At 37.2% G+C, this 27,929-nt stretch overlaps 1 protein-coding gene across 1 annotated transcript in view; it reads left to right on the plus strand.

Moving 5' to 3' along the window:
* The first annotated feature begins 485 nt into the window (after positions 1-485).
* The window catches only part of LOC306864234 (protein kinase C beta type), a 168,815-nt gene continuing 141,371 nt past the window's right edge, over positions 486-27,929 (plus strand). Inside the window, exons 1-2 of the mRNA XM_079408086.1 lie at positions 486-839; positions 2,066-2,097. Of these exons, the coding sequence (XP_079264212.1) occupies positions 670-839; positions 2,066-2,097 (202 nt within the window). The 5' untranslated portion in view covers positions 486-669. The remainder of the gene's footprint in view (positions 840-2,065; positions 2,098-27,929) is intronic.

A 27,929-nucleotide genomic window follows, 5' to 3' on the forward strand; every position in this document is an offset into this window, starting at 1 on the left:
TTGAAAAAATTCTGTGCGTTTTCTACAGCTGGTCATGTGATGTCAACATGTTGCCCATGAGGGGGCGACCCGCTCCATGTAGAATAAATCGCTTTTCCTAGATGACTACAGTCTAGACTTTAATATGGTTGTAAATGATTCTAATAATTACTCTAAAGTGTTATTTCTTTTTGTATAAAAAATATTTAGAAAGATATAAGAAATACTGAGTGCACCTTTAAGTTTTATCACTTAGAGTAGGTGTTCTACTTATACAGTATCAACAAGGCAGTGACTAGCTATATGATTGACATATACATTTTCATGAGCCTCGCGTTTCATTATCTGCTCGTAAATGTTTCCCATTGTCTCCTTTTCATTATGCTGTCGAGCTCTTTCATGTAAATGTGGGAGAGGTTTGACAGAATCTCTATCAATCAGCTCAGCTTGCCAAAGGTAAATGAGTGGGAGGGTGGGAGGAGTCTTGTAACAGCGCGTCAGTGTGTGTGTGTGTGTGTGTGCGTGTGTGTGTGTGCGTGTACCGGTGCGTAAGGAGGGCACTTGGGCGGAGAGGGACGCAAAGCTTCGCGCTTGAGAGTTCATCGCAGTCTGAAGCTTTGCATTACATGTACGCACTCCGCACAACTCACTCCAGTGTACAGGCTCGCGCAAAGTTTCCCCGCGTTGAGAATGGCAGAGCAATCGAACAGCGATGGAGAGGAGAGCAGCGCACCCATGAGGGGCTTTGCCCGACAGGGTGCTCTGAGACAGAAGAACGTTCACGAAGTTAAGGACCACAAGTTTATCGCTCGCTTCTTCAAGCAGCCTACTTTCTGCAGCCACTGCACGGACTTTATCTGGTAAGAGTTTGTGCGCTCCTTACTGAAGTGTATGGCAAGCTGTTTTAACATTCAGCTATTAAAACTAAATAGTATTTTGTTGCTAGTTCTTTTTTTATTTTTAAGTAGGCTACTACTAAGTAATCCAGGAGTGACTAGTAGCCTTTAAATGTACATGCAACTATTTATTAAAATACATATTCAGTACATACTATTAGTACTCATTCATTAATTCCGACAGCTGTTATCAATTTTGCTATAACATCTTCTTTTTACTAATAGAGAGATGCTAGTATATATACATATATATATACAGAGCCGATCCTCCCTATACGCAGAATACGCAAGCTGCGTAGGGCCCCCAAAACACCAGGGGGCCCTCTTGCTCTCAAAGATGTTTTAATTTTAGTTTCGTTTTTGATTTTGGCCAGCGTAAAAATCAGCCAAATCCTGTAACGTGAATGTCGTACAGTCTCTTGCTCTTACTTAAAAAAAAAACGAGTTGAAACTTACAGAGCCACGGAAGAGATACTGTTTCTCGAGCGCTTGCCGTGAGCACGATTCATCCATTGAACAAAATGCGTTTCATCCATTGAGACAAATGCGTTTCATCCATTCTTTCATATATACACATATATATATATATATGTATATGAATATGTATATAGGCTCTAGTATATGTCTTGATTTCTCTCTCTCTCTCTCTCTCTCTATATATATATATATACGTATATTTACGTAATGACTTGCCAGAACTGCTCCTTTGCTTAAGGTAATTAAGGTATAAATGTTAAAATGGCTTTCCATATAGGTGGACCTGTTACTGTTGCAGCTCAGGTGTAACACTGTACACTGTCTCAAGACCAATTGTGCTGTCTATCTAGACAGAACTCCTTTATGGGCATCATATGTAGACTTAGCTGACTCTGAACAAGCCTAGAATGGGCAAAATGCTTTTTGAGTAGGAGCTCACTTGGTTTTGAGCCACAGATTTATTGCTTTCCCAAAGGTGTAAAGGGTGTAAAGTACAAAGTAAAATGAAAAATGAAAATGTAAAAATATATGAATGAAAAAATGACTTGATCATTGTTGTAGGACAATACAAGAGTATAAGACAGTACAAGAAGTAAGAAATGAGTCATACTACATGAGGCAACAATCAAACCACAAAGCGTTGTTTAAAAAAATGTTTAAAAAAAATATGGTTCTATTCTTTTTTTCAATGAACACTTGCTTTTATCTTTCAGGGGTTTTGGGAAACAAGGATTTCAGTGTCAAGGTAGGAATTTATTTATTAAATATTTTGAAAGCTCTCAGAAAGTGTAAAGTGCCTGTGCAACAGTTAATCCTTTTCAAGGACTTTCAATATTGTATATATGACATGTCTCAATGCTTTTTCCTTGTGATAGTGTTACTGGAGGATGCGTTTACAATGTTTAGCGTCTTGCACAAACTTATAAGGTCCATTTTGAAAGGTTTTCCAGAGGTTTCCACCAGTGTGATGATCTTGGGAATCTCAAAATGGTGCCTCAAGTATATTTAATTTTTATAGAGTAGATATTACGATATTATGCAAAGCATCTCGACAGTACAATGGAAACTAATTAACAGGACGTTTCATAAACTACAAATTTGCACACTGGTAAAATAGATGGTCCTCCAGATATTCTCAGCAATCTCCGATATCTCATTTAAATTAGATTTTCAAATCATTTTAACAACAGAAGTCTGATTCTACCTGTTTAATTGTTCAGATTTGAAGCATCTGATGTCCTCACTGCAGATGTTCATGCCTCCTATTTGTCTCATGAGTCTAATTATCACATTTCTGAGAGACGCCTTTCACATTGGAGTAAGATAGGCATTTCTCATATGAAATCATGTTATGCAAAGAGACCATCCGGACAGCTTTTTTCAAACTCTTGCACAGGAAGTATGACTTGGAAGTGTGAAGTTTTGGCACATTTTCTAACATTGCAATTTGTACCTGAAGACCTGTGGATAGCTGTTTGCTTCACTGTATGAATCTAAATTACCCTGGAAAAGTGATTTTAATTCCTGCTCTCCTCTTACGCACCAAAGGCACCGGATGTTCTTTAAGGCGACTGCAATTACTGGTCACGGCAGGTCAATGGCACCCTCTGCGGTGCTGCACTTCTCCATTTTTCCACCACAGGCTTCAGCACTAGCTCTAATTACAGGTGCACAGTTGAGTGTATGATGACCTTACACACTGCTCGATCTTTCTCCTCTCTCCCTCTGTTCCTAGCTCTTTTTCTTTCAGTCACATTCTCAAATCTTCTCTAAACCTGTTGAAACCCTCCATTGATTGTACCTGGAATATCGGACCCCATAGGAGCTGAGGGAGAAAGGGAATTCTTCTGCAAGGTCATGCTCAGACATGCTGAAACCTGAGGGTCTCTGCTGGAGAGCAAAGCTGTTTGTGCCTCCTGTAGATTATGCCTCGAATAGTGAAGCTCTGTTAAAACAGTGTAGGAACTATACGTCTTGTTCATTATTAATGTAGTTTGTGCAGTTTCTTCTCCTCCTTTTGATGTGTATTGTGAATGCACCAGAAGAAGACATGCTTTTCGTTTAATGATTTAAAGAGTCTTTAAATTGATTTAAGTTTTTTTTTTGTATTTTTTTTAATCTTGACAGTCTCATTTACTTTAGCTTAATAGAAGAGAGCAGCCTGGACATTTTATGTCAGTTTATTTACTGTTCATGTAAGGGAGCTTTAACACCTAGCTTGTTTCGAGTGTTTATTTCAGAACCTGATGCCTGATGTTTTCTCCCTTATTTTGATTTGTTTTGGCATATGTGAACACAACGATTGCACTTAGATCTGCACCAAAACAATTGGTTAAAGATTGGCCAAACGGTTCATTTGTGTTGAGAAAGAAATAATGGACCAAGTTGTATCATAATTCATAAAGGGAAAAGCGTTATCTACACTTTACCTGCATAAACACATATTTGGTACACTTTGAAATGTTCTATTGTGAAAAAGAACCGAACCAAGAAGAAAATGCAACATTGTAACTTTAAATTCTTGTTTTGTACAAAGCAAGCTATCTACGTTTCTGAAAATGCCCTAAATAACATTGACTTTTGCTCATGGTACAGAATGAGCCTATACTGCAGTGGCCCTGTAATTGTGTAAAGTTAATATGGTAGAAATGTTATATTAATTTATAAAAGAGAAGTTTTTATTTAATTATTTATTGTAGACATTAAGCATTTTTATGGTTTTTCTGTAATTCTATGGTGCTAATTATTATGTACAATAATCTATATTAGAACTTCTATTAATTATGAAACATTGGTTTAGCACAATTAGGTTTTTGTGCTTTTTTTTTTTTTTAAAGGTAATTTGCTTTTGCAAATATTCTAGTGGGAAATTCCTATGCTTTCTGGAACATTCCAGAACATTGTGGGACTAGTCATAAAATACAAAAATCATCCAACATACACTTCTGAAGTTTTGGAGGACTCCTTTTTGGTAACTATTTATGCTGAACTGTTTTAGCTCAGTAATTTGCATGTCCATGTAGTATTTATGCATGAGTAATAACAGATCAGCTTGTATAAGTTGCATTACTTAGTTACTTTTTATGCAAAGTAATGCATTATGTTAATTTTGCGTTACTTTTTGTCCCCTGGGCTGGACTTGCTTATTTGTTTTTTAATAACATAATATTTTTGGCAAATGTAAAGGCCCTTTATCAACAAAAGTGAAATTATTAAGCCTCAGATTGAAGGAGGTGCCTCTGCACCTCACTCCTCATTTCTCTCAACATGGGGACAGGAGAGATGTCAGTGAATAAATGGGAAAACAAAGTAACTTGCGTTACTTGCAATATTTTGTAACAGTAATGTGTTACTTTATTAGTTACTTGAAAGAAGTAATCTTTAAAGGTTTACATGTTCCTTATGGAATACCAGCACAGCTGTTATCTGACTCTTCCTTAATCATCAGTGTGTGGAAAACAGTGAGTAAATAATAAAAGAGGATTTCCTCTTGCTGTCAGCTTGATGGTGAGCCAGCTGCTTAGGAGAGCCTCTTTTGCCTCCTCAGTCTTAATTGCAAAATTACGAGTTTGAAGAAGGGCTGGCAGAATGTGCTACATCTGGATAGAGTTGAGGCAGAGAAACAGAGACCGAGGAAAAAGCGCATGAATAATGAGATGGGATAGCGAGATGGTCAGAAGAAGAAATGAGAAATCCAAAAAGTGTTCAAATTTTCAATTGAATTACACAATATTTATTTTATACACACACACACACACACACACACATATATATATTTTTTTGTGATAACCACCTGTTATTGGTTCATTTTACCTCCTTATAGGAAAATTACTATTTTAACAAAAAGTAAACTGATTTGATATATTAAGTTTTGATTTTAAATTATTATGTAAGAAAAAGAGACTGCAGTGATATGACAAGATATTGTTGGATATTGACCATTCAGAATCACTCAGACTTACAGAAAGTCTCTTTAACGGCAATTATGATTATTCATACACCTAACACCTTACAAAACCACCCTGATGATTTCACTATATATCCAATCACTCACATTCTGCCTAAATGCCCATGGAAATTGAAGCAGACTGTGATTGCATTTATATATTTGTGATGCGGGGGGTGTCTCACACCTCGCTCTGTTCTTTGCAAAGGCAGAACATAACCACATATGAAGGTGTGGGCTGTTTAAAGCCTCTATAAATAGCATAAGTGTTCCATGAAGCAGTGCTTAAATAAGGGGGGTATGTGTGGGTGTTCAGGGAGATCAGTAGTATATGAAACACATAGAAGAACCTCGATCATCAGAGAACATGGCATCAGTTCATATACGTCATCACCCTGTTCTTGCAAGAATAATTCATGTGTTTGCTCCATTTTAGCAGCTTTGGAATGGCATGTTCCAGACAGTAGCCTCATTTTGAGGGGAAAAATATAAATGATCAATGGCGACATAAGGCACTCTACTGTAGAGAGGAGTGAAGCTGTGTGTAGCAGTGTATCTAACGAGGAAGTTTTTTTTTTTGCTGTGAAAGTAGAAAGCATAGTTTTGGTTTTGGAAGAATTTGATGCAATATGTTTGATTTCTTATTGAAATGTTTCTGATTGCAGATTTTGACATCGTAGCAATACTGTGCAATAATTTGAGACATTGATATCTTTTCTGAAACACTACAGGAGGCACATTAGAGATTTCCCTCAGGAGAAAAATCTGCGAGGCAGAAGTTTCCATTTGCCCTCTGTGTGATCTGATTAAGTACATTTACATGCACTTTAAAAGTTTGATTTCAGTCAGAATAGATTTCAGAATAAAACAGTAATTCATCAGTGTAACGTAAATGCTTTATTCTCACTGAAATCGCTAGTCTAGGAACCAGTACAATTTACCTCAGTGTTGTACACTTGCTCAGAGGTGATGTGTGACCTATTTGATCCTTTAAATATTCAAGCAGTTTTTGAATATTCAAATGGTATTTGTGTATTTAATCATTTAAATATTCTATATTCTTAACAGTATTCAAAGGCCTCATGACTCCTAGTAGCTAAAGGGATAGTTCACCCAAAACTGAAAATTATATCATTAATTACTTACCCTCATGTCGTTTCAAACCCGTAAGACCTTCGTTCATCTTCAGAACACAAATTAAGATATTTTTGATGGAGGGTCAGAGAACTCTCAGATTTCATAGACAGCAAGGGTACTACCACCATCAAGGCACAGAAACGTAGTAAAGACATTGTTAAAATGGTCCATGTGACATCAGTGGTTATTAGCATAGCTGCTGTTCAAACCAAGCAAGGAAAGATAATGTGCATTTGATCAGATATAACTGATCAAATAATATATGTATATGTATAATATATAGTTGAGTATCATCAGCATAACAATGGAAACTAACCCCATTTTTTCTAATAATATTACCAACGTGTAATGATTGACCGATATCAATTTTTGTTTTATTACCGATACCAATTATTTGCATGTTATGTGCCCGATAACTGGTACGCAGAACCGATATTTATTTACTGTTATAAAGTTAATAAATTACTGAATGAAGTAAGTTCATACTTCAGTTTGTTTTTTCCTCCTTTCAGTCATCTTAAAAAAAAGTGAAAAAAGATGGGGAAAAAAATTTGATTTATAAAAGTAGTGCTGTCAAAGTTTAAGCGTTAATAACGAGTTAACGCTAATTAATTTTAACAGCTCTAATTATATTAATGCGCGATTAACGCAAGGTGCATTTTCTGTTTGACCCGTGGCAAAGTCAGTAGTTGGAGAAATGGAGATGCACAGTGTTGCCAACTTAGCGACTTTGCAGACCCTTTAGCGACTTTTTTTCCCCCCTCTTCAAAAAAGCGCCTAGCGACAAATCTTTAGGGTTTGCCCAAATCTTATTTAGTTACTGAGACTGCTGGTACTGCCACGTGAGCGCGAGGTCTTGCTCTCAGTTCTCTCTCTCTCTCTCTCTCTCTCTGTACATCTGCACTGTTCAGCGAGCGACGGAGAGGAGTAGCGCTTTCAGTTAAACACAGATATTATGTTGTTTCTCTAATTTTACATCCAAGTATAGCTGAAATCACAGCACAGCTATTGTCATTATCTTATGTGTATTTGATTTCATCAGACGACGCTCGATTATCAAGATTTCTGTGCAGATTAACATCTTTGAAGGGAGAGCTGGTTATGTTGTCTTAATGGGTCGCGTTTCAATCACTATTTAATATTTATTGTTGTCTGACAAAAGAAACAGTAAAATATATAAATGAAAACAGTTTTGAGAATTTAGCTGCATCAAAATACAGTATGTGGGCACAGAGAGAGAGGCAAACAAATCTAATAATAAATAATACATGTACATTTCGCATGTTCAGAAGAAGTGAGAAGTCCTGCAAAAATGTTAACAGGTTAGTGTAAGTAAATTGCTCAGTGCAAAGAAAGAGAAGTAATGGGAACCTGGTATTTCTTTTTTCATGTGTCTAATAGACATGAACAAGTTCTTTGAAAAACATCTATGACCTTTGAAACATGTCTAGTCTTGCTGCTCTATGTTGACTATGGTTTAAATAATAATAAACATACATTTGCATAAATCATCCATATTTGTCCATGCCCATGTTGATTAGAGTATTAAAAACTAATTTAAGATACATTTAGAACAAATAAAAATTTGCAATTAAGTTGCGATTAATCGCGAGTTAACTCGTGGCAATCATGCGATTAATTAATGAAAAGCATCAGCAGCAACACTAATATTAACAATAAGCAAAACAAATGTAGAATGCTTTCAAATGGGGAAAATAAATAAAGGACAGGAGTCATATCAAATTCATTTTTAACTACAGTTTTAGTAGGTTTATAAGCTGTTTAATAGGCTAAAGAGTGAAGAATAATTAACTGGATAATGTTAATTCACTGAATAATATTCTCTGGAATATTGGACAAACAAATATTATAACAAACAAAACATCGTATTTTGCATTTCTCAACTGGTATGTTATATCAGAATTACTAATAAAGTTTTTGTCGTTCTAGATTCTGAAATGCCTGCTGACAGCGCGGTATGCATTTACACAGAATAGCCTACTCAAACTACGATCGCCGCGGAGATAATAAATAATTAAATTTTCATAGAGTTGTATTTATTTAGATGTGTATTAGCAAAATAATGGTTATATAGTAAATTTTAAAACAATTTAGTGAGTTTTAAACATGTGAATCTTGTTAAAAGTCACATGCGGTGGCCGTGCTGGAGCATTTCCTGAGCATCAACCCGGTGAGAGAAGAGCAAAATGAATGTGACCTCACGAGACTAATGATGAGCATATACTGTAGACAACAGAGAGAGAATTAAATTCAGCGCTTTTATTTCCAATATGCGCTCATTCATGGCTATATTATTTAATTCATGCAAAGTTACCTCTTTATTGGGACAGGACTTGACGGGTTATCTTAGCCTACATGACTCCGACTGACTATGAGCCAATAGACAACAGAGAGAGAATTAAATTCAGCGCTTTTATTTCCAACATGTGCTAATTCAAGACTGTATATGATTTAATTCAGGCAAAGTTATGTCTTTATTGGGACAGGACTTGACGGGTTATCTTACGACTCTGTGAGTTCGTCTCTATTTCTTAGAGCCAAGCTGCATAAACTACATATCAGGCATTTATGTAACACATCTAATATGTGCATTAATGACCGTTATGTTAAATAAAGTTTACTAACTACAGCAAAGCAAGTAAGTATACTTTACCTGTGTACTTTACCTTTACCTTATAAATATCGGGAAAAATATCGGTAAATCGATATATCGGTCGATCTCTACCAACGAGCAATGTGTATATTGAAAATAGCAGACAGCCTTAGACAGATCCTTGTGGCACTCCATACTTTATTGGTGTTAATTGAGATGATTCTCCATTTAAATAAACAAAATGGTAGCGGTCGGACAGGTAGGATCTAAACCATCTTAAAGCCTGTTCTTGAATACCCGTATATGTTTTGTAATTGATCTGAGTATGTCATGATCTATAGTGTCGAACGCAGCACCAAGATAAAGTATCAGTAAACCTAGTAATGAGATGCAGCCTTGGCCTGATGCAAGAAGCAAATTATTTGTAATTTAACAAGTGTAGTTTCTGTGCTGTGATGGGGCCTGAAACCCGACTGAACTTCTTCATAGATATCTTCTTTTTTTTGCAGGAAAGAGCACAACTGAGTAGACGTAACTTTTATAAAATTGTAGACACAATCAGAAAATTTGAAACGGGTCTGTAATTTGCCAGTTCACTAAGATATAGTTGTGGTTTCTTAATGAGAGGCTTAATAACTGCCAGTTATTTTTAAATTTTTTTATTTTTTACATTGTTTTGAGCTTTCGAGTTTCACTACGTCAGTCCTGATGTAGAATGCTAAATACGCTTCTGGTCACACACATTTTGGTTATAAACTAAACTGACAACTGCATTCAATAACCTAACTAACTCCCTTCAATTTTTAGGACACACACCTGCATTTTGAGAATCAACTCGCCGTGGTTGGATCAAGTCAAGTCAATATTATTTGTATAGCGCTTTTAACAATGCAAATTGTGTCAAAGCAGCTTTACATCGGCTTGATATAAAGCTGGGTGACATTATATCAGCTTTACAGTATTTAGACGGGGAAATAGTTTGTCAAAATAGTGTCATTCTCCTCTGGCCAGACAAAATCAGCTGTTTAAATCTAGGCTAAAGCAGAATCAGATTGTGCAAAGGACTCATCTGGTTCCTGTGGTCTTGTCCCAATGGCCGTCTTGGAGACAGGGTCTTCACTGGGGATCAGTCTCTGGGGCTGATCTAGGTGTCCTGGCTGTAGAGGTCATCTCTAGGTGTTGATCCACCATCTGATCTGGATACAGTCTGGATCTGGGTGGCTACGGTGACCTCGGAATAAGAACTAGAACCAGACTAATATTAGCATAGCTGCCATTCTTCTAACAATGTAACAAGTACATCAGGTGTTTTGGGAAGTGTTCCCAGTTCCGGTTGACCTAATTAATGCAGCCTAACAATCCTTTAACGGATTTGAATTATAGAAATGCGATAGTGTATTATGTGTAAGCCAGGTTAAAGAGATGGGTCTTTAATCTAGATTTAAACTGACAGAGTGTGTCTGCTTCCCGAACAGCATCAGGTAGATTGTTCCGGAGTTTGAGCGCTAAATAGGAAAACGATCTCCCACCCGCAATTGATTTTGATATTCTAGGTATTATCAAATGGCCAGAGTTTTGAGATCGCAGCGGACGTGAAGGACTATAATGCAATAAGTTTTTGGTCCAATAATTAACACCTGTTTTTTCAGAATTTAGCCGTAAGAAATTGCTAGTCATCCATTTTTTGATATCAACTATACATTCCGTTAGTTTTGCAAATTGATAAGTTTCATCAGGTCCACGAAGACATATAGAGCTGGGTATCATCAGCATAACAGTGGAAGCTAACACCATGTTTCCTAATGATATCTCCCAAGGGTAACATGTAAAGCGTGAAAAGTAAGGGGCCAAGTACTGAGCCATGAGGTACTCCATACTGCACTTGTGATTGGTATGATACCCCTTCATTTACTGCCACAAATTGATGGCGGTCAGATAAGTACGATTTGAACCATGCCAGTACACTTCCTCTAATGCCAACATAGTTTGTAACTCTAATGAGAGCAGTCTTGGTACTATGATATGGTCTAAAACCTGACTGGAAATCCTCACAGATACCATTTTTCTCTAAGAAGGAACATAGTTGTGATGATACTACCTTTTCTAATATCTTTGACAGAAAAGGAAGATTCGAGATCGGTCTGTAATTAATTAATTCTTTGGGGTCAAGTTGTGGATTTTTAATGAGAGGCTTAATAACAGCCAGTTTGAAGGTTTTTGGGACATATCCTAATGATATTCATATAAGAGTTAATAATATTCAGAAGAGGATTTATTACAGTATTCCATATGACAGTATTAAATCTAGAGTATGATTTCGACAATGAGTAGGTCCTGAAACGTGTTGTTTAACACCAATGGAGTTTAGAATGTCTACAAATGCTGATCCCAACACATCGCTTTCATTATCAACATGGATATTAAAATAACCAGCAATTAGGACTTTATCTGCAGCCAGCACTAACTCAGAAAGAAAATCAGTAAATTCTTTAATAATGTCTGTATGGTGCCCTGGTGGCCTGTATACAGTAGCCAGAACAAACATCGCAGGGGATTTATCATTAACACTTGTTTCTTTGGATAATGTTATATGAAGCACCATTACTTCGAACGAATTATACTTGAAACCCGACCTCTGGGAAATACTGAAAATATTGCTATAAATTGTGGCAACACCTCTTTGGCAATTACCTTTTGGATGCGGTTCATGTTTGTAACTGTAATCTTGGGGGGTAGACTCGTTTAAAGTAATGTAGTCATCTGGTTTTAGCCAGGTTTCTGTCAAACAAAGCACATCTAGTTTATGGTCAGTGATCATATCATTTACAAAAAGTGCTTTTGTAGAAAGGGATCTAATATTCAATAAGCCAAGCTTTATCATTTGTTTACCTGTATTATATCTGTTTTTTATTTGTTGAACATGAATTAAATTGTTACTGTTACTTTGGTTTGGATGTTTTCTGTATTTTCTAGTCCGGGGAACAGACATAGTCTCTATAGTGTGATGTCTAGGTGCTGAGAATTAACTGACTTCTGTGACATGAGGCAGCAAGCAGACGGTCGGTTTAGCTAGTCTGTCTGCTTCCTGACCTGGGCCCCAGTTAGTCAAGTAGGAACTCTAAGACTATGTGCCATATTTCTAGAGAGAAGAGCGGCACCACCCCAAGAGGGATGAAGACCATCTCTTTTCAACTGGTCAGGTCTGCCCCAAAAATTCTTCCAATTGTCTATGAAACCTTTGTTATTCTGCGGGCACCACTTAGACATCCAGCCATTGAGTGACAACAGTCTTCTATGTATCTCACCACCCCGGTAAGCAGGGAGCGGACCAGGGCATATTACAGTGTCTGACATCGTACTTGCAAGTTCACACACCTCTTTAACATAATATTTAGTGATCTCCGACTGGCGAAGTAGAACATCATTAGCGCCGACGTGAAAAACAATCTTACTGAATTTACGTTTAGCATTAGCCAGGACTTTTAAATTTGCCAAGATGTCAGGCGCTCTGGCTCCCGGTAAACATTGGACTATGGTGGCTGGTGTCTCTATTTTCACGTTCCGTACAATAGAATCGCCAATAACTAGAGCACTTTCATCAGGTCTCTCAGTGGGTGCATCACTGAGTGGGGAGAACCTGTTTGATGTTTTGATCGGAAAGGAAGAGTGGTGTTTTGACCCGTGATTAGGCCGCCTCACAGTCACCCAGCTGCCTTGCTGCACGGGCTGTACCGGAACCGAACAATGTACAGGACTTCCTGAGCTATTCGCATCCAAAGCAGTATCTACAGCCCTCACATTCTTACTGTCCTCAACTAAAGTTTGGATGCGTGTCTTTAATTCTGAAATCTTCTCTGTCAGCCTAACTATTTCCCTGCATTTATCACACGTGAATCCCTCGTCGCCGACAGAGAGAGATAAACTGTACATGTGGCAAACAGTGCAAACACCAATAGCAGGAGAAGAAGCCATTACTCACTGTGATTGAAGAATGATTCGCTTACCGCTGTTGTTTGATGAATTCGTGAAAAACAGAGTTAGAAAAAAGAAAACAATAATAGGCGCAAATAGAAACGCGAATGGAACCGCAAGTGACAAGCTAACCGGCTAACACGCTGCACGCGCGCTGCACTCGTGGTTTTAAAAAGCGAACGATCAAATTAGTTTGAAAGATAATACCAGACATATGGTGGGAATTAGGTTACAGTATATATTATCACTTTAAACAACAGAGAGTGAAAGTAAGATACAGATTCAACAGAAAAGTGAAGCTACACGGAGCTACAATCGCAAACCTCTCAGCAGCACGACAGACAGGGACAGACAGAAGCAATCCTCATTTGGAAGCTAATAATATACAAGACAATTTGAGATTCACATCTGTTAGAAGATACAAGTCAACACTGACCGTGTGAATGTAGCCCAGCTGTATTTCCAATTTTTCTAACTTCTGCTACTATGACAATGTGTTCTTTTATCATCTCAACTCAAATAGAAATAAAAATGATTCCACAAAAGTCCCATTGTAGTTATGATCCAATTTCGATCAAAATCCATTTGCATTAGAAGTTAAATTTGAGTAGTCAACGGCTGATTGCTGATGTTTCAACCAACTAATGAAGGTTGAGAGCCAATTACACATGTATAGAAGAGCCATCTGCTCAGCTTTCAGGACCTAATAAAAAGGTCTGCCGAGAGCCACATTGCAGGAAGAGAATGTGTGTAATAATGCAATAAAGACGTTCGACTGCCTGTAAACGTGCCTCCATGTTAAGCAAGTATAGTCGAAACTCAATTTAGTCCTGAATGCTGTTAGCCTCTCCTGGTGCTTTCAACCAGATTAGATCATGGCGGTGTTTTCCATGCCACCCAAGGGAGGGTTCCTGCTCTATTGACACTGCAAGGTTGTTTACTGCAGAACAGGATCCTTTTGTTTAGAACAAACATGTCTGACCTTTGTGGCTCCAGTGTCCCCGAGGACAAGACATGTGAGGCTTGATATTCCCTTCTGCTGGACCTTATTCTCTCTCTCTCTCCTAAATTAAACCAACTTCAGTCCTTTTAATATTTATGTCATTGTCAGTTATCAGTTTTGATGGCCTGAAAGTACTCTGCCTAAATGAGAGAGCTTTTGGAAGAGCTTTGACCTTCACCTCACGAGCCGGCTGTTCAGGTGTTCTTTGTTTGATGGTAGCCAGTGCTGCATTTGATGTGAGCCAGCGAGTCCGTTGGAAGTTGGAAAGAGGGTTAGGAGGACAGGAGAGGCAGCCACCAGCTGAGTGTCTGAAACTGGCTGGCTGGAGGTCCTGTGGGGACCATCTTGTCTTAGTTGGCCTTACTTTTAAATGGGCCATAAGAGAGAACTCACTCCATCAGTGAGGCAGTCCAGTTTTGAGCTGCAGCTAGATAGACACTTTGAGGTCTTACACTGTTTAATGGTGCTTACTTAGGCACCTAAATGATACTTTAAATCATGGGTCTTGTTGAGGAGAGGTGTACTATAACTTATCTAATCAATTCAACTTATAATTTGTTCCTGGTGGACTATAAAAGACTAGAAGTATCCCATAGAATTGCAAGTAGGGGCCTGTGGCATAGCTGAGGATTTCATAGGGACTCTTTTGACTTGGACCAGAAATCCTGGTGTACTGCTAGTGAATTTTAAGTACAATTTATTTTGACCTAAGATTCTTTTTTATTTACATATTGCTTGTGCATTGTTCTTGGTCTTATTTTAGCAGTGTCTAGCCTCTTATTTTGTGACTGTGACAGATTTTTTTCCAGCTGATGAATGATGAAAACACCGAGGGCCAATCAGAATCCATCTGATTTTAAAGAGCTCATGGCATGCATTTAAAGCAGTAGACATACCTGGATTGTGCACTCATAATTAACAGAAAGTTATTTTGCATTGGTTGTGGATGCCAGTATAATTATTGCTATAGTTAACATTCTTAATGTGAATGGCCTTTACAGTGTGGCAGTGAGTTTTAAAGTTTGAAAATGCATCTTGTTTTCAATTCAACTAACTACAGAATAAGATAATCTATAGCAAGAATTGTTTTTATCCCTGTTTTAATTGTCGATTTTTTATGATTAAATGGGCAGAAAAAACTCACTGTGCTTGATATAGATGTGCCGACTTCATAGTAGGAGCAGTGGTAGGACTACTTTGGTTCATCATCTGTTTTTATGTAAAGAGTCTATGCTTTTTCCAGTGTGGTCGCCCACATCTGTGAGAACTGAAGAGAGATTCAAAAGGGGATCTGTAAGTCTGAGATGTCAACATTTACCTGCCATCTTAGATGTATGTCAGCCACCCAGGCCTCCACTTAACTGTGCTAGTGCTTTGAGTGTGGGATCCTGTCACAAATCTATCAACATGTCTAATTCCTCCTTGTATCTCTGTGTTGGAGTCTCAGCGTTATTATGATGACTGACAATGATTCAAAGACCACAGTCTGAGAGTGCTGTCAGAACAGAGAACACAAGAGTGCAGCCCTTTCTCCAGAGAAAGCACTCCGAGCTGCGCTGTCCAGATATCAACTTCCACATGCTAAGTAGTTCTGCCATGCTTTTAGACTGGGCATTTCTTCTTTCCAGAAGTCTGCATAGTTCACCCTAAAACATTAATTCTGTCCCCTGACACGTTTTTTAAAACCTTGTGACATTATCTAAAAAGCAGAGTGGCAATATTATCCAATAAGAGTTACCAAAGTCCTTTTCATATGAAGTTATTTCACTTGGTGGCCATATTTGCAATGCCTCTGGGCAACTATTTCAGGCATGAAAGACTAACTCCTGTTACTTGAATGGGGAAATACTGAAAGTGTGAATAACACATTTCAAATCATCAACAAAATCTGACATGAACTGTTTCATAAATGTTGTTTCTCATGCTCACATAGCGTTAAAGAGCATGTATTTCAGGTTGCCTCTGCCAAGCTGCGTATGCAGTCTGTTTTTGTTGGAAACCGAGCTTCTAACAGCCTCTGTAGTGATACAATTCCCGATTGTCACTTTTATTTAGAAGGTGGGACTTCCACCATATTGTGCATTGCAGTTTCTCCCATTCATATTAATATGAGTGAACTGTATTGGTCTATATACAGCCTAGAGTATTTGCTCAGTATTGCTGAACTTAAAAGAAATTTACAAGACATACTGAAGCAGTTGAAAATAGAAAATGTGTGCTGTTCATTAACAGTCTGTCAATTCTTCCTGATTTCAGTGTGATGCTGCTAATCTAAAATTGTCTGGCCAATATATCTACTATACTGCTGTATAACTATAAAAATACCTGTAGCTTATACATATATAATATATGTGACCCTGGACAACAAAACCAGTCTTAAGTCGCTGGGGTATATTTGTATATTTGATTGGGTCAAAATTATCGATTTTTCTTTTATGCCAAAAATCATTAGGATATTAAAGATCATGTTCCATGAAGATATTTAGTAAATTTCTTACCATAAATATATCAAAACTTCCTTTTTTATAAGTAATATGCATTGCTAAGAACTTGGATAATGAAAGGCGATTTTCTCAATATTTAGATTTTTTTTGCACCCTCAGATTCCAGATTTTCAAATAGTTGTATCTCGGCCAAATATTGTCCTATCCTAACAAACCATGGTTGGTTTTGTGGTCCAGGGTCATATATATATATATATATATATATATATATATATATAATATGTCAATAAATATGCCATTATTTCATTGATGATAATAATAGTCTATACTATTTTATCTAAATAAATAAAAAATAAATCACAAAAAAATAACTCAGTCCTTTTAAGTGAGTCAAAATAGCATTATTATGTTAATTATGAAAAATGAATATTTGAGATTTGCAAAAGATTACATTTACTAGTAATCTATAATTGTAAATTATCAGTGTTTTTAAAGATTTAAATTTAAAGTGACCATTAGATGATGAGTCATGTTTAAATGTAAAATTAGAGGAAATAAATATCCAATATGGACCAATACCGATTAATAAAAAAAAATTATATTAGCCAATAGACTTTAAATTTAATGTTTGACAAGAATGAAAAGGAGAAGTACAGTGTGTGTAATGTACTTTACCAGCATACCAATTGTTCAGATGACAAAAAAACTTCAATATAGTACCTTTATACCATTGTAAAGACTGTAGTTTATCCCTTAGAGCCTCATACCATCTGTACCATCACCAATAAGGCATAGATTTATTGTGCATCCCTAGAGCGAATGATCATAGACACGAGAAGTAGACAGTCAGAAATGCATCACACTCAACACCATTTACAAGTAGAAGAAGGTGGAGAAGAAATATTCAAAAATATGAATGAGATTTGAGAGCTAGGACTCTGACAGAATTTAGATTTTGGGTTAAGATAATTTTTAACTTCAGACTGAAATGTTCACAGATGGTACAGCTATGAGTGGAGGCTGAATCAGTGCTGGTGAGCTGAACTGAGAGGCAGTTTGAGGTGCAGGTGTTTATGTATTAAAGTGAAGTCAGGTTCACCGCTGGGATCACTGTCAGTTGCATATTAAAAATGGGCAATCTCAGAGTGGGCCAGCTAGGTTAAAAGCTTCCCCAGGCTATCAGTCACACTTTTAATTGAAATGTAAGTATGTTAGGACACAGGGGCTGTTTTTAAGCACAGCTACTAGCTTTTACCTGAGTTGACAAAGATGGGAGGCTTTGGTTGAATGTTTAAAAATATACGAGCAGCAAGGTATACGATTAGCCTACTTTACCTGATAGAAACAGCATGTCTTGGGTTGCATGAATACTACACAAAAAGAAAGGAATAGCTGCAGAATACCTGATATTTTCTTCAGGGTGCAATTCAGGTCACCTCTCAAGGGTTTTACTGGTTAGCATTGTCTAGTTAGCCTCAACTGCTATTGGCATCTTACAGCTGCTATTGAGATGAATGGCGAATGCTAACAGTTGTCTTTCTCTAAGTAAGCTGCTGTGACATATTGACTTTAAGGACTTCCAAACTGTTTATGGAGAACATTATGCTTTTGTTATATTTTTATGTGATGCAAGTCAAAAGTTTGGGGTCTGTAGTAACATTAATATAGGGACCAATTCTGACTATTAACTAGTCGCTTGCCTGTTATTTACATATTAATTGTTTATTTGTACTTATAAAGCAGATATTCTGCATGACCATATTCTACATCCTAATCCTGCCCAATAGCTAAATTTTAACAACTACATTACTAACTATTGATAAGCAGCAAATTAGTTAATAGTGAGAATTGGACCTTAAAATAAAGTGTGACCATGCTATATGGATGGATGGATGAATAGATATAAAAAAAAATATATGTATTTTTTAAATAAATTGTTTTAGTCTGGAACACAACACAATAAGTGACTTTAAAGACATAATGGTACTATAATTCAATTAAATAATATTCTTTTGAACTTCTATTCATCAAGGTATCCTGAAAAAATAATAAGTGTAAAGTTTAATTATCATTGATAATGATAATAAATGTTTCTGACACTGAAGACTGAGTAATGGCTGCTGATAATTCAGCTTTGCATCACAGGAATAAGTTACATTTTAAAATATATTACAATGGAAACAGTTATTTTAAATTGTACTAATATTTAATAAATGCAGCCTTGATAAGTATAAGAGGCTTGTTCCAAAAACATCAAAAAAACTTTATGCCACCAAACTTTTGAAACTTATGAACAGTCACTACTGGAAACTTTGACTGAATGATTTTACTAACCACTTGAGTCGGTCAACAGGTTCTGTTTTCTGGAAGTGCACAGAAAGGCATGAGGGGTCAGGGCAGACCCCTTTTTTAGACAGCTTGGTTGAATCATGGTTGAAGTTTTTTAGTATTGACCCTACTGGGTATTGATGCTATTGTATGAGCCTGATCGATGTTAATGCAGTGAATTCCCTCTGGTCAGCAATTGAACTGGGCTTTCTGCTGTAGAACACAGGGGAATATGCATATGCAAGCTTTCCACTGACTCGATGATTTCGCAAGCTTTATGTGAGTTACATTTTCATTGTTTTTTTTTAGGTCTTGCTTTTTCTTAAGCTCCAAAATACCAAACTCTGGGAATAAATAAATTATTACTAAATAAATAAATTCAATCTCTACATCTGACCTGAACATTCTTGTTCAGTTCAGCCTATACCAAAATTCCCAAACTGCCTTAGAGACCCGAGAAAATAATTTTTATACGCTTTCAGGTTTCTGATAATCCACGATGAGCTGTTTATACTTCTGCTAAATGCAGATAGAACAAGAAATGCCTCACTTTTGATTCATAGTGTCGCACTGATTCATGTTGTACTCTATTTATGCATAATTATACATTGCATTCTGCATGATCTGGCTTGAATGAAAGTAAATAGGGTGTGTAGATAGTGCTGATGATGATTGGTGAAGTAAAGACCTGTAAGAAGGCTTCAGTAATAGTGCTGCAGTGCTCCTCAAACCCATTTAACCCATAGGATCGTTTAACTGCTTGCTGCAGTTGCTAGGCAACAGGAGATGGGTAGCCTCACAGTACATGACTACTTTTGAAGCGCTCTCTCTCTTTCTCGCTATTTCTCTCTGTCACTCTTGCGGATGCACTGTCCCAAATATCACTGCTTCTTGAGATTATATTCCGCTAAATAGAATTGTTTTTGGGTCAGAGCGCAAAAAATGGCGTATCAAAGTAAACTTAATTTCCCTTTGGGGATTTCTAGCTGTTGTAGTGTCAGTTTTAGCTTCCAGTTGTGATTATTTTCATCACAGGATCAATTACATAAAAAAGGAAGAATTTGATTCAGATAATCTGAAATAAAACTGTTGCCAAACTCATATCTCCCATGATGCCACGATCAGTTGTTATAGTAATATTCAGTTAGGAATATTCTTTAAATTTAACATTTTAATTATGTAGATTAGTCTGAGATTTCATTTTAATTTGATTTCATTTTCTTTTTCCTGTAAGATGGGGTGCCAGCTGTACTTCAACCACCAACTGTTGTTTTATTCAGGAATTTGCCAAAAAATGTCTAAATCTTGGGATGCATCAAATATCAGCACCTTATCAGTTATTTGCAGACATCTGTGAATATATTGCTATCTACCACTATTTAGATACTACTGTACACTATTTATTTTAGATGTAATGTGTGTTTTGTGTGTGTGCACGTTTGTGTTAAAAATACAGACATGGTCAATTCAGACTGGTACAATGTCTGCCAAACACACATTTAACTAACCTCAAGGAAAACTAGTATTGTCTGAAGAGGGCTTTTAGCACGTGTACAGTGAATTTATAGATCTCTGTACCTGTCGTTGGCTGTCCTCTGATCCTGGATCAGTTGCAAGTGAAATCACTGCTCTGTTTTAACTGGAATCTACACATGCACTACCCATCGCTTTTAATATAAATCAGTAATCAGCAAATCTAGTCATGAAGTGTGATTTACTTATGCCTCTGTTGCCTCTGACTGTAGACTGAGCGCACCCGCTGTTCTCAAAGCAGCTGTTGTCGCTGTAGCCGAATGCTGCTGGGTCATACTGATGTCATTGGAGTAGTTAGAGGACTGAACTGTGATCTGTGGGTTGTTTGAAGGTTACACTGCATGTGTGATTAGATTCCATGGAGATTACATCCATGGTCTCCTCCTTAATCATTCCTCATCTCTTTTCTTTGTAATTGTTTTTTTTCCCCCTTACTTTTATTGGTAAAATTATTTTCTTCAAAGGGTAAAAGCATGCATGATACTTTGATTTATTCCATTGTGCTAAATGGTTGCAGTATACATATAACAAAGTATTTTCATTTTATGTCCTATAGCCACTATTATTTTATTTTGGATTAATTGGATGGAGTATTTGATTTTATTCTATTTTTCAGTCAATTAGGTAAAAACCTTTTGAACACAGGCATCTTCAAATAGCTGCTTTTAGAACACTTTATAAGTACTTTTTTTTTTTTTTTTGCCTTGTTCCTCCTTTTTTGTGAGCTACTTTGGATAAAAGCGTCCGCTAAATTCATATTCAAATTTTTTTTTTCAGTGTAGGTTAGAAGATTTTTTTATTTGTTGTTCAATTTGTGATGCCCTTTTTTAACTTTGCTGTCTTTCTTTCTGCTTTTATAAGCCATATCCTCTTTTTACTTTTGTATTATAGTAATGCTTTCTCACTTCTGCATTATCATCCATCTGTGTGTCTTGTGTGTTTGCTTCTGTCTCTCTGTTTGTCTCAGTGCGTGTGTGTGTGTGTGTGTGTGTGTGTGTGTTGGAGTGGGTGGCGGGGGAAGGGTTGTGTGGGGGACAGGTATAGCGGGGGGTCGTGGTCCAGAGGGGGCGGTGAGCTGCATGGAGAGACTCTTCAGCAGATTCACAAGCAGTCAGTGGAGAGGCTTCTTCAAACAGATGGGATAGGTAGAGTGGAGACACGGGCCTGTCACGGGGCAAACACATGCACACACACACCACACACACACACTCCTTCAGAACTCAAACCTGTGACTCCAGAGTGAAAAAATGTTTTACGCCACAGTATTGCAGAGATAGAAACTCTCCATGACTTGTTGAAATGCTTATTTTACCCGTTACCCATATTTTTGTGTTACTTTTTGTCACCATCTGTTGGGACTGTTAAGGTCGAGTATGTGTTTCATGTACAAAGTGTAATTTTGCGCTGTGGACCAGTGTTCGTCACCATTGAGCTTGCAGTTGATTTAAGTGGACTACATGATTGGAGAAGTTCTGCATGTCTGTCATTTCACCAGAAGTTTGAGTTATGACATTTTGATTAAGAATTCCAAGGTAAAATAAAAAGTAATTAAATGCATACATGGATAAATTGTTTGCAATAAGACCAATACATTTATGCATTTAGCAGACACTTTTATCCAAAGCGACTTACATTGAATTCAAGTTACAGTTTTTATATTTTTTTTATCAGCTCTTGCTTTCCCTGGGAATCGAACCCATGGCCTTGGCGTTGCTAGCGCCATGCTCTGCTGTGTGAGCTACAGGAAAGCAATAACATGCATTTAGAACAGACAGGATGAATTTTCATTTCATGCTGCCTTTAAAGGTGCAGCAAGGCCTTGTAAATGTGTAAGCAGTGATTGAAAAATATTTAGTAGCATACACTGGTTACTGAATCAATCAAACTCTCCTATGATGCCCAGCAATGTTTTTTTAGGTTGCTTATAAGGTTTTGAGACATCCCTGCTAAAAACACCAGCTCAGAACAGGATAAATTTACTCTCAGATCCTTGCTTTTTATGTTGGTTTGAGCTGGTTTATGCTGGTCTGTGATGATTTGGTTCTTGTTTAGCATGAGCATGTTTGATACGGTGAAGTGTTGCTGGTGAAACTAGTTAAGAACACCAACACCAGTATCCCATGTTCGGGTATTGTATCCAAAACACAATATATGCTACACTTTTCAGCAAGGGTAATTAATTTTTGTGTAATATAAACACCCAAGCTGTTTAGCTTACTCTTAGTTTTTGCTTTGGCTTAATTTTCTAATAGTTAATTTGATACATTAAACTTGCCGATTCTATCAACCTCAGATATCATTCAGCTTAATTTATCACGTTTGTAAACAGCATCATCCAGTGCAGGGCAGAGTGCTAGTGCACTACACCTTGTTTACAGCACTCAAAGTGTGTTTAGCTTCAGGCCGCAGCACAGAGGAGGAGGAGGCCGGTGTGTGTGTAGTGAGAGAGGAGAAGTTGAGGACAGCTGTGGATTGACGGCTGACTCACTGACCTCATCCCTGTATCTCTGTAAGGCAGCTCAGCGGAGCGCTCAGTGGGCCGTGGTATTTTTATTTAGAGCGTAGGCTGGCCCTACTCACTTGCATAACTCCCATTACCACAGGCAGAAAAGGTGAAAATCAAATATCTTTTTTCTTTGTGAACAATCACTCGTATCTCCTGTTGAAAAAAGCGAGCGCTCGCTGCCTGTCTACCAGTGCTCGCACTCCCCTTCTGCTTCTCTCTCTCGCTCTCTCTCTCTGTCATTGTTGTTCGGTTATTTGACTTTGTAATGTTCCTGAGCTTGAGTGATGGAAGGTCAGATGAAAGGTTTCTTCTCCTCTGTGAGCGTCTCTCATTCAGTGTGAGATCACACACATTGCTAAAGGGATGCCGTGCTCAGACCTCAGTTAACATTCAAAAGACAAAATACTTTGTTATTCAAATCAAGACCCAGTAAATTTGCTAAAGGTCTGGATTAAATTGGTTGGTATAATACAATCAGCGTTAGGGAGTAGGCCTATCTACTGTAAATAACATTAGCACTGCTTTTCTTTTTATCAGAGGAACACTAAAAAAATATCTGTGTCTAGGGATGCACTCAACTCAAGGTGCGATTTGATTCACGATACTGATTACACAATATGATTTTCTCACATTTTTTAACAAAATGAGATTTAAGACAAATTAAAGTGTCCTTTATCAGGCAAATTGTTGCACATTTCTTTGTGAAATTGAAATATGTTAAATAACAAAACTAAACTGAAAATTTAAAACAAACACCCAATAAAGACATCACTTAATCTAAACAAGGTTTGCTCATGCTTTTTTTCCATTTAAAATGAGAGGCAATCTCTGCATTTTAATCACAATCTAAACAAAGATGCTGCATACATGCAGGATGTGTCAGGGGTCTGGAAGGAGGACCCAGTTGCAGAGTGAGTGACTAAGGTTTATTGACAAAACAGATTGATACAGGAGGGTAGTGAGGTGCACATGTGATACAACATCAGGAACACCGTAAACCAAGAGACAGCTAGGGAAGACCACTGGAACAGTCTCGGACAGTAACTGGCAGATTAAAATAGCAGTAAAAGGAGCGGCAAGATCAGGCAGATAGAGAGGACCAAACAAGGCACCATAGAGCTGAGCTCAGATACTTGTTGACTGCCAACTCTGAAGCAGACCATGTGCCAGGCAGGGGGAACCAGTGGCTGGACTCACAGGAACAGGTCAGGACAGGAACTCTAACACAAAAAGACAAGACAGGACAAGGCTCCACAGGAACACAATTACTCCAAAGCAGGAAGGGGGATAAATAAAACAAAAGAACTGATAAAGACTGAAGTAACAAAATATAAGAAATAATTACCAATTTAACCAACACAACTAACTTAAAGAATATCAAACAAAAATGCAAAACAAAAGATCAGGGCTAAGAAGAACTGAATAATTATTAAAATAAAAGGAAAGGCAAAGCGGCTAGAGAAGCACATGGCTGACAAAAACAAAGCCGTGTGAAGTGACATACTGCCAAGTATGGTGACCCATACGCGGAATTCGTGCTCTGCATTTTAACCCATCCAACGTGCACACACACAGCAGTGAACACACACACACCGTGAACATACACCCGGAGCAGTGGGCAGCCATTTATGCTGCGGCGCCCGGGGAGCAGTTGGGGGTTCGGTGCCTTGCTCAAGGGCACCTCAGTCGTGGTATTGAGGGAACAAACACAAGACAAACAGAGTGTCAGGGCCGAACCCTGACAGAAGGAGCAGTTTTTAATCTAAATTTGAAATTTGAAGCAAAAATGGAATAGCCTGAATTTAGTTTGGTGAAACTACACTGCATAAAACATAACTGCACGAAAACAAAAACAGCAGATGGACTGAATGAGAATGCAGATTCACTCTCTGACAGCAGGTGGCGCTTATGGAACAGCAGCGATACAACTTTTCCTTGGTTTGCCGCTGTAAACAAATCAGCACTTAGGATTGAAATATTACTTTAATATGCATTATACGGAGATAAGATGAAAAGAAAATATCATCTAACCTTTTCTAAAGACAGTTCCTCTCAGATGTACATTCATATAAACTCCCACCCCCAACTTTATCGCGATTCACTTAACATCTCAACTGATTTGAATCGTCTCATATTTGTATCATTTTCAACTGGCTTTGGGTGTATTGCTTTATATCTATCTCTGTCTATATATCCACAAAATGCAAGTGAATGGACACCAAAACAAATTTAGGAAAACATTTGTAGTTTTTCATGTCATTACATTGTTTAGATATTTCATTCATAAGTTATGCCATGTCCTTGGTCGAGTACATCAGGACTCATTTAAAAAGAAAAACACATGAATGAACATGCATAGGCAACAATTGATTTTTTAAAATCACCAATACATTTTTTGTTTTCAAGATATATATATATATATATATATATATATATATATATATATATATTAAAATATATATTATTTTAATTTTTTTTACCAAACTTTGTATAAAGATGATTCTCAACTATGTTATAACAGAATGATTTGATACCATTTTTCTTTATGCAAAATGTGCGTAAAATGGCAATAAACTGATTTTCTCATTATATGCAATGCATCTATAAACTAAATCTAATTTGCATATTAATGTGTTTTGGGGCAACATGTAATGAAAAAAGTGTAATAATGGGAGTAATAATATTTAATAATAATATGTATTTTCATATTAATTCTCAAGATTTTCATAATAATTTGTAATATTTCATGTATAGGAATATTGAAATATAATTGATTTCCTATTCTTTTGTTGTGTCTCCCAAAATACTTAATAAACATGCTTTTAGTCCCGGTGTCCTCAACTGAGGAAATATATGAAACCAACGTCCTGTTTCGTAACAGAAAGTCATATTTTGATTTGAAACCCCATAACATTTTCCCGAGATTTTGATTTATGACACACAGTTTAAAGATTAGTCCGATTTAAATGATAATTACAAAATATTATCATATTTCCTTAAGAATATCACTAAATTAATTTCAGACATTTTTGAAGACCAAGGAGAGGAAGTGGACATGGTGAAACATCCCATCATTTAGTATCTCTGAAAAGCCCTGAATGTGCTCTGTACAGGACATCCAAACTTAAATGTATAGTCTCAGAGAAATTCACTAAAATATAATGTCCTCATATTAGGACGCAGGGTCTCAGGAGGCTACATTTTTCTTAAATCATGAAGGTGAGTAAGTGATGAGAGAATTTTCATTTTTTGATTGAGTATCCCTTTAACTACATTTTCAGTAGTAGGACAGCTCAGCTGTTTTCAAAACTGTGTAGGTTTTCTAGTAACAAGCTGCTTCCTAACAAGTAGTGGAGTAGTGTGATAAAATACTACTTTGCTGTTTTATGTCACATTGCATTGCACGCACAGTTCTACAGTCAAGCGAAACAAGGCAACACTTTCCTAGAATGTTCTTAACTGTCGTGATACAGCTTTGTAAAGTCAGTTTCTTTTTTGTGAATCGGTTCATTCAGGATCATAAAGAAGTGTTTCACATGATTCTTTTTTATTTTATGTTTTTAAAGACGTCTCTTACGCTCACTCAAAAATGCAGTAAAAATGTATCTTCCTTATTGTGATTTAATACTTGCTGGACCTTCTGGAGGAATTCATGTAGGAAAGTGTCACAGATGATTAAGGAACAGAAAGAGCAATCAAACCAAAACTGAAGGTAAAACTCTCTCAACCTGTCTCAATCCTTCAGGCTAGCTATAGTCATAATTGACTTTCCTTCAGGGAAAGCTGTCTGTGCCATGTGCACAGTATAATAAAAAAACATAGCCTCTAGGGGTATATTTAAATAACCTGTTTTAAAAACATAACCAAGAGCCAGAGTCAGCAGCCATGATATTCTACCCCCAGATCTTCAGATGAAAACCTGTTCTCCTCAGCTGAGAGACGCAGGTGCTTGCAGTGTCCCTGGCATGTCTATCCTGTTCTAACAGGAAGCCCTGGGATCCACTTCCCTCTCAGCCAGCTCAAACCGCTCTGCCAAGGCTGTGACAGACATCAGCTGCCAGAGAGTCATTAGCAGTGAAAGCCATTCTCTCTCATTATCTAGATTTCAGGAAGAGGGAACGCCGAGGCTGGTGGGAGCGCCACCTTGGCTGAAGACTGGATGAGGTATGTGTGGAAACGTCTCTCTCTGTAATGTCTCAGAAATGAGAAAGATTAGAAAGACAGCGAGAGGAAGAATAGGAACAAACGCCAGGTTTAATTGGCATGCGACTGATTCGCCGTGCGGGCACCGCTGCCAGGGAAGTGTAAAACTGGAAAACAGAACGCCAGCCTGTGCATAGATTGAAGTGAGGGGGTGAGAAAGAAAGAGAAGGAGAATGAAGAAGAAATTGTTTTGAAACAAAAAAAAACAGTTTTGCTCCTTTATGTGTATAGTGGCCTAATGTATGGTGGGTGGAAGCCTCACTGATTGAGTTCTCAGCAGCTGTATTATATAAAGGCCATATGGGAGTGGAGGGATATCAGACAAACTCTAGACTTCTCTTTCAGTCTTTTTTATTTTCTCATGGCCTGGTTGTTTATTGTGGTGTGCATGGGGTTTTTCATGTCTAGAACTGCATGGAATAAAGGAAAGAATCGGTGCAGTGATGGTCATGATTGTTGCATTAGGATGTGTTTGTGTGTGAGTGTGAGTGTGATCCACCCACTCGGCTGGTGTGATGGGATGATGTGTGAATATGTAGAGCTGCACCGCTGCACGCGTCAAGCACTAGAGCCCTCAAGAGCTTCATGACACTAATAATGGAAACATTGAGATGTCATGTTGCAGAAGCACAGCAAACATTCGAAAACATGGAAGAAGTGTAATATATCCATTTTGCTTTTATTTATATGATTTTATTATATTATAATATATCCAATATTTTTATTTAAAAATGACTATACATTGTCTTTCAATTAACAAAAATATGTATTTTAATTATACATATGTAATTTATATAATTGTGTACTGTCTTATATTACCTAATAACTATATTATTTCTCTCTCTCTCTCTCTCTCTCTCTCTCTATTTTATATATACACATCATTTGTAT

Source organism: Barbus barbus, assembly GCF_936440315.1.
Source record: "Barbus barbus genome assembly, chromosome: 4".
In the NCBI taxonomy this organism is placed as follows: Eukaryota; Metazoa; Chordata; class Actinopteri; order Cypriniformes; family Cyprinidae; genus Barbus; species Barbus barbus.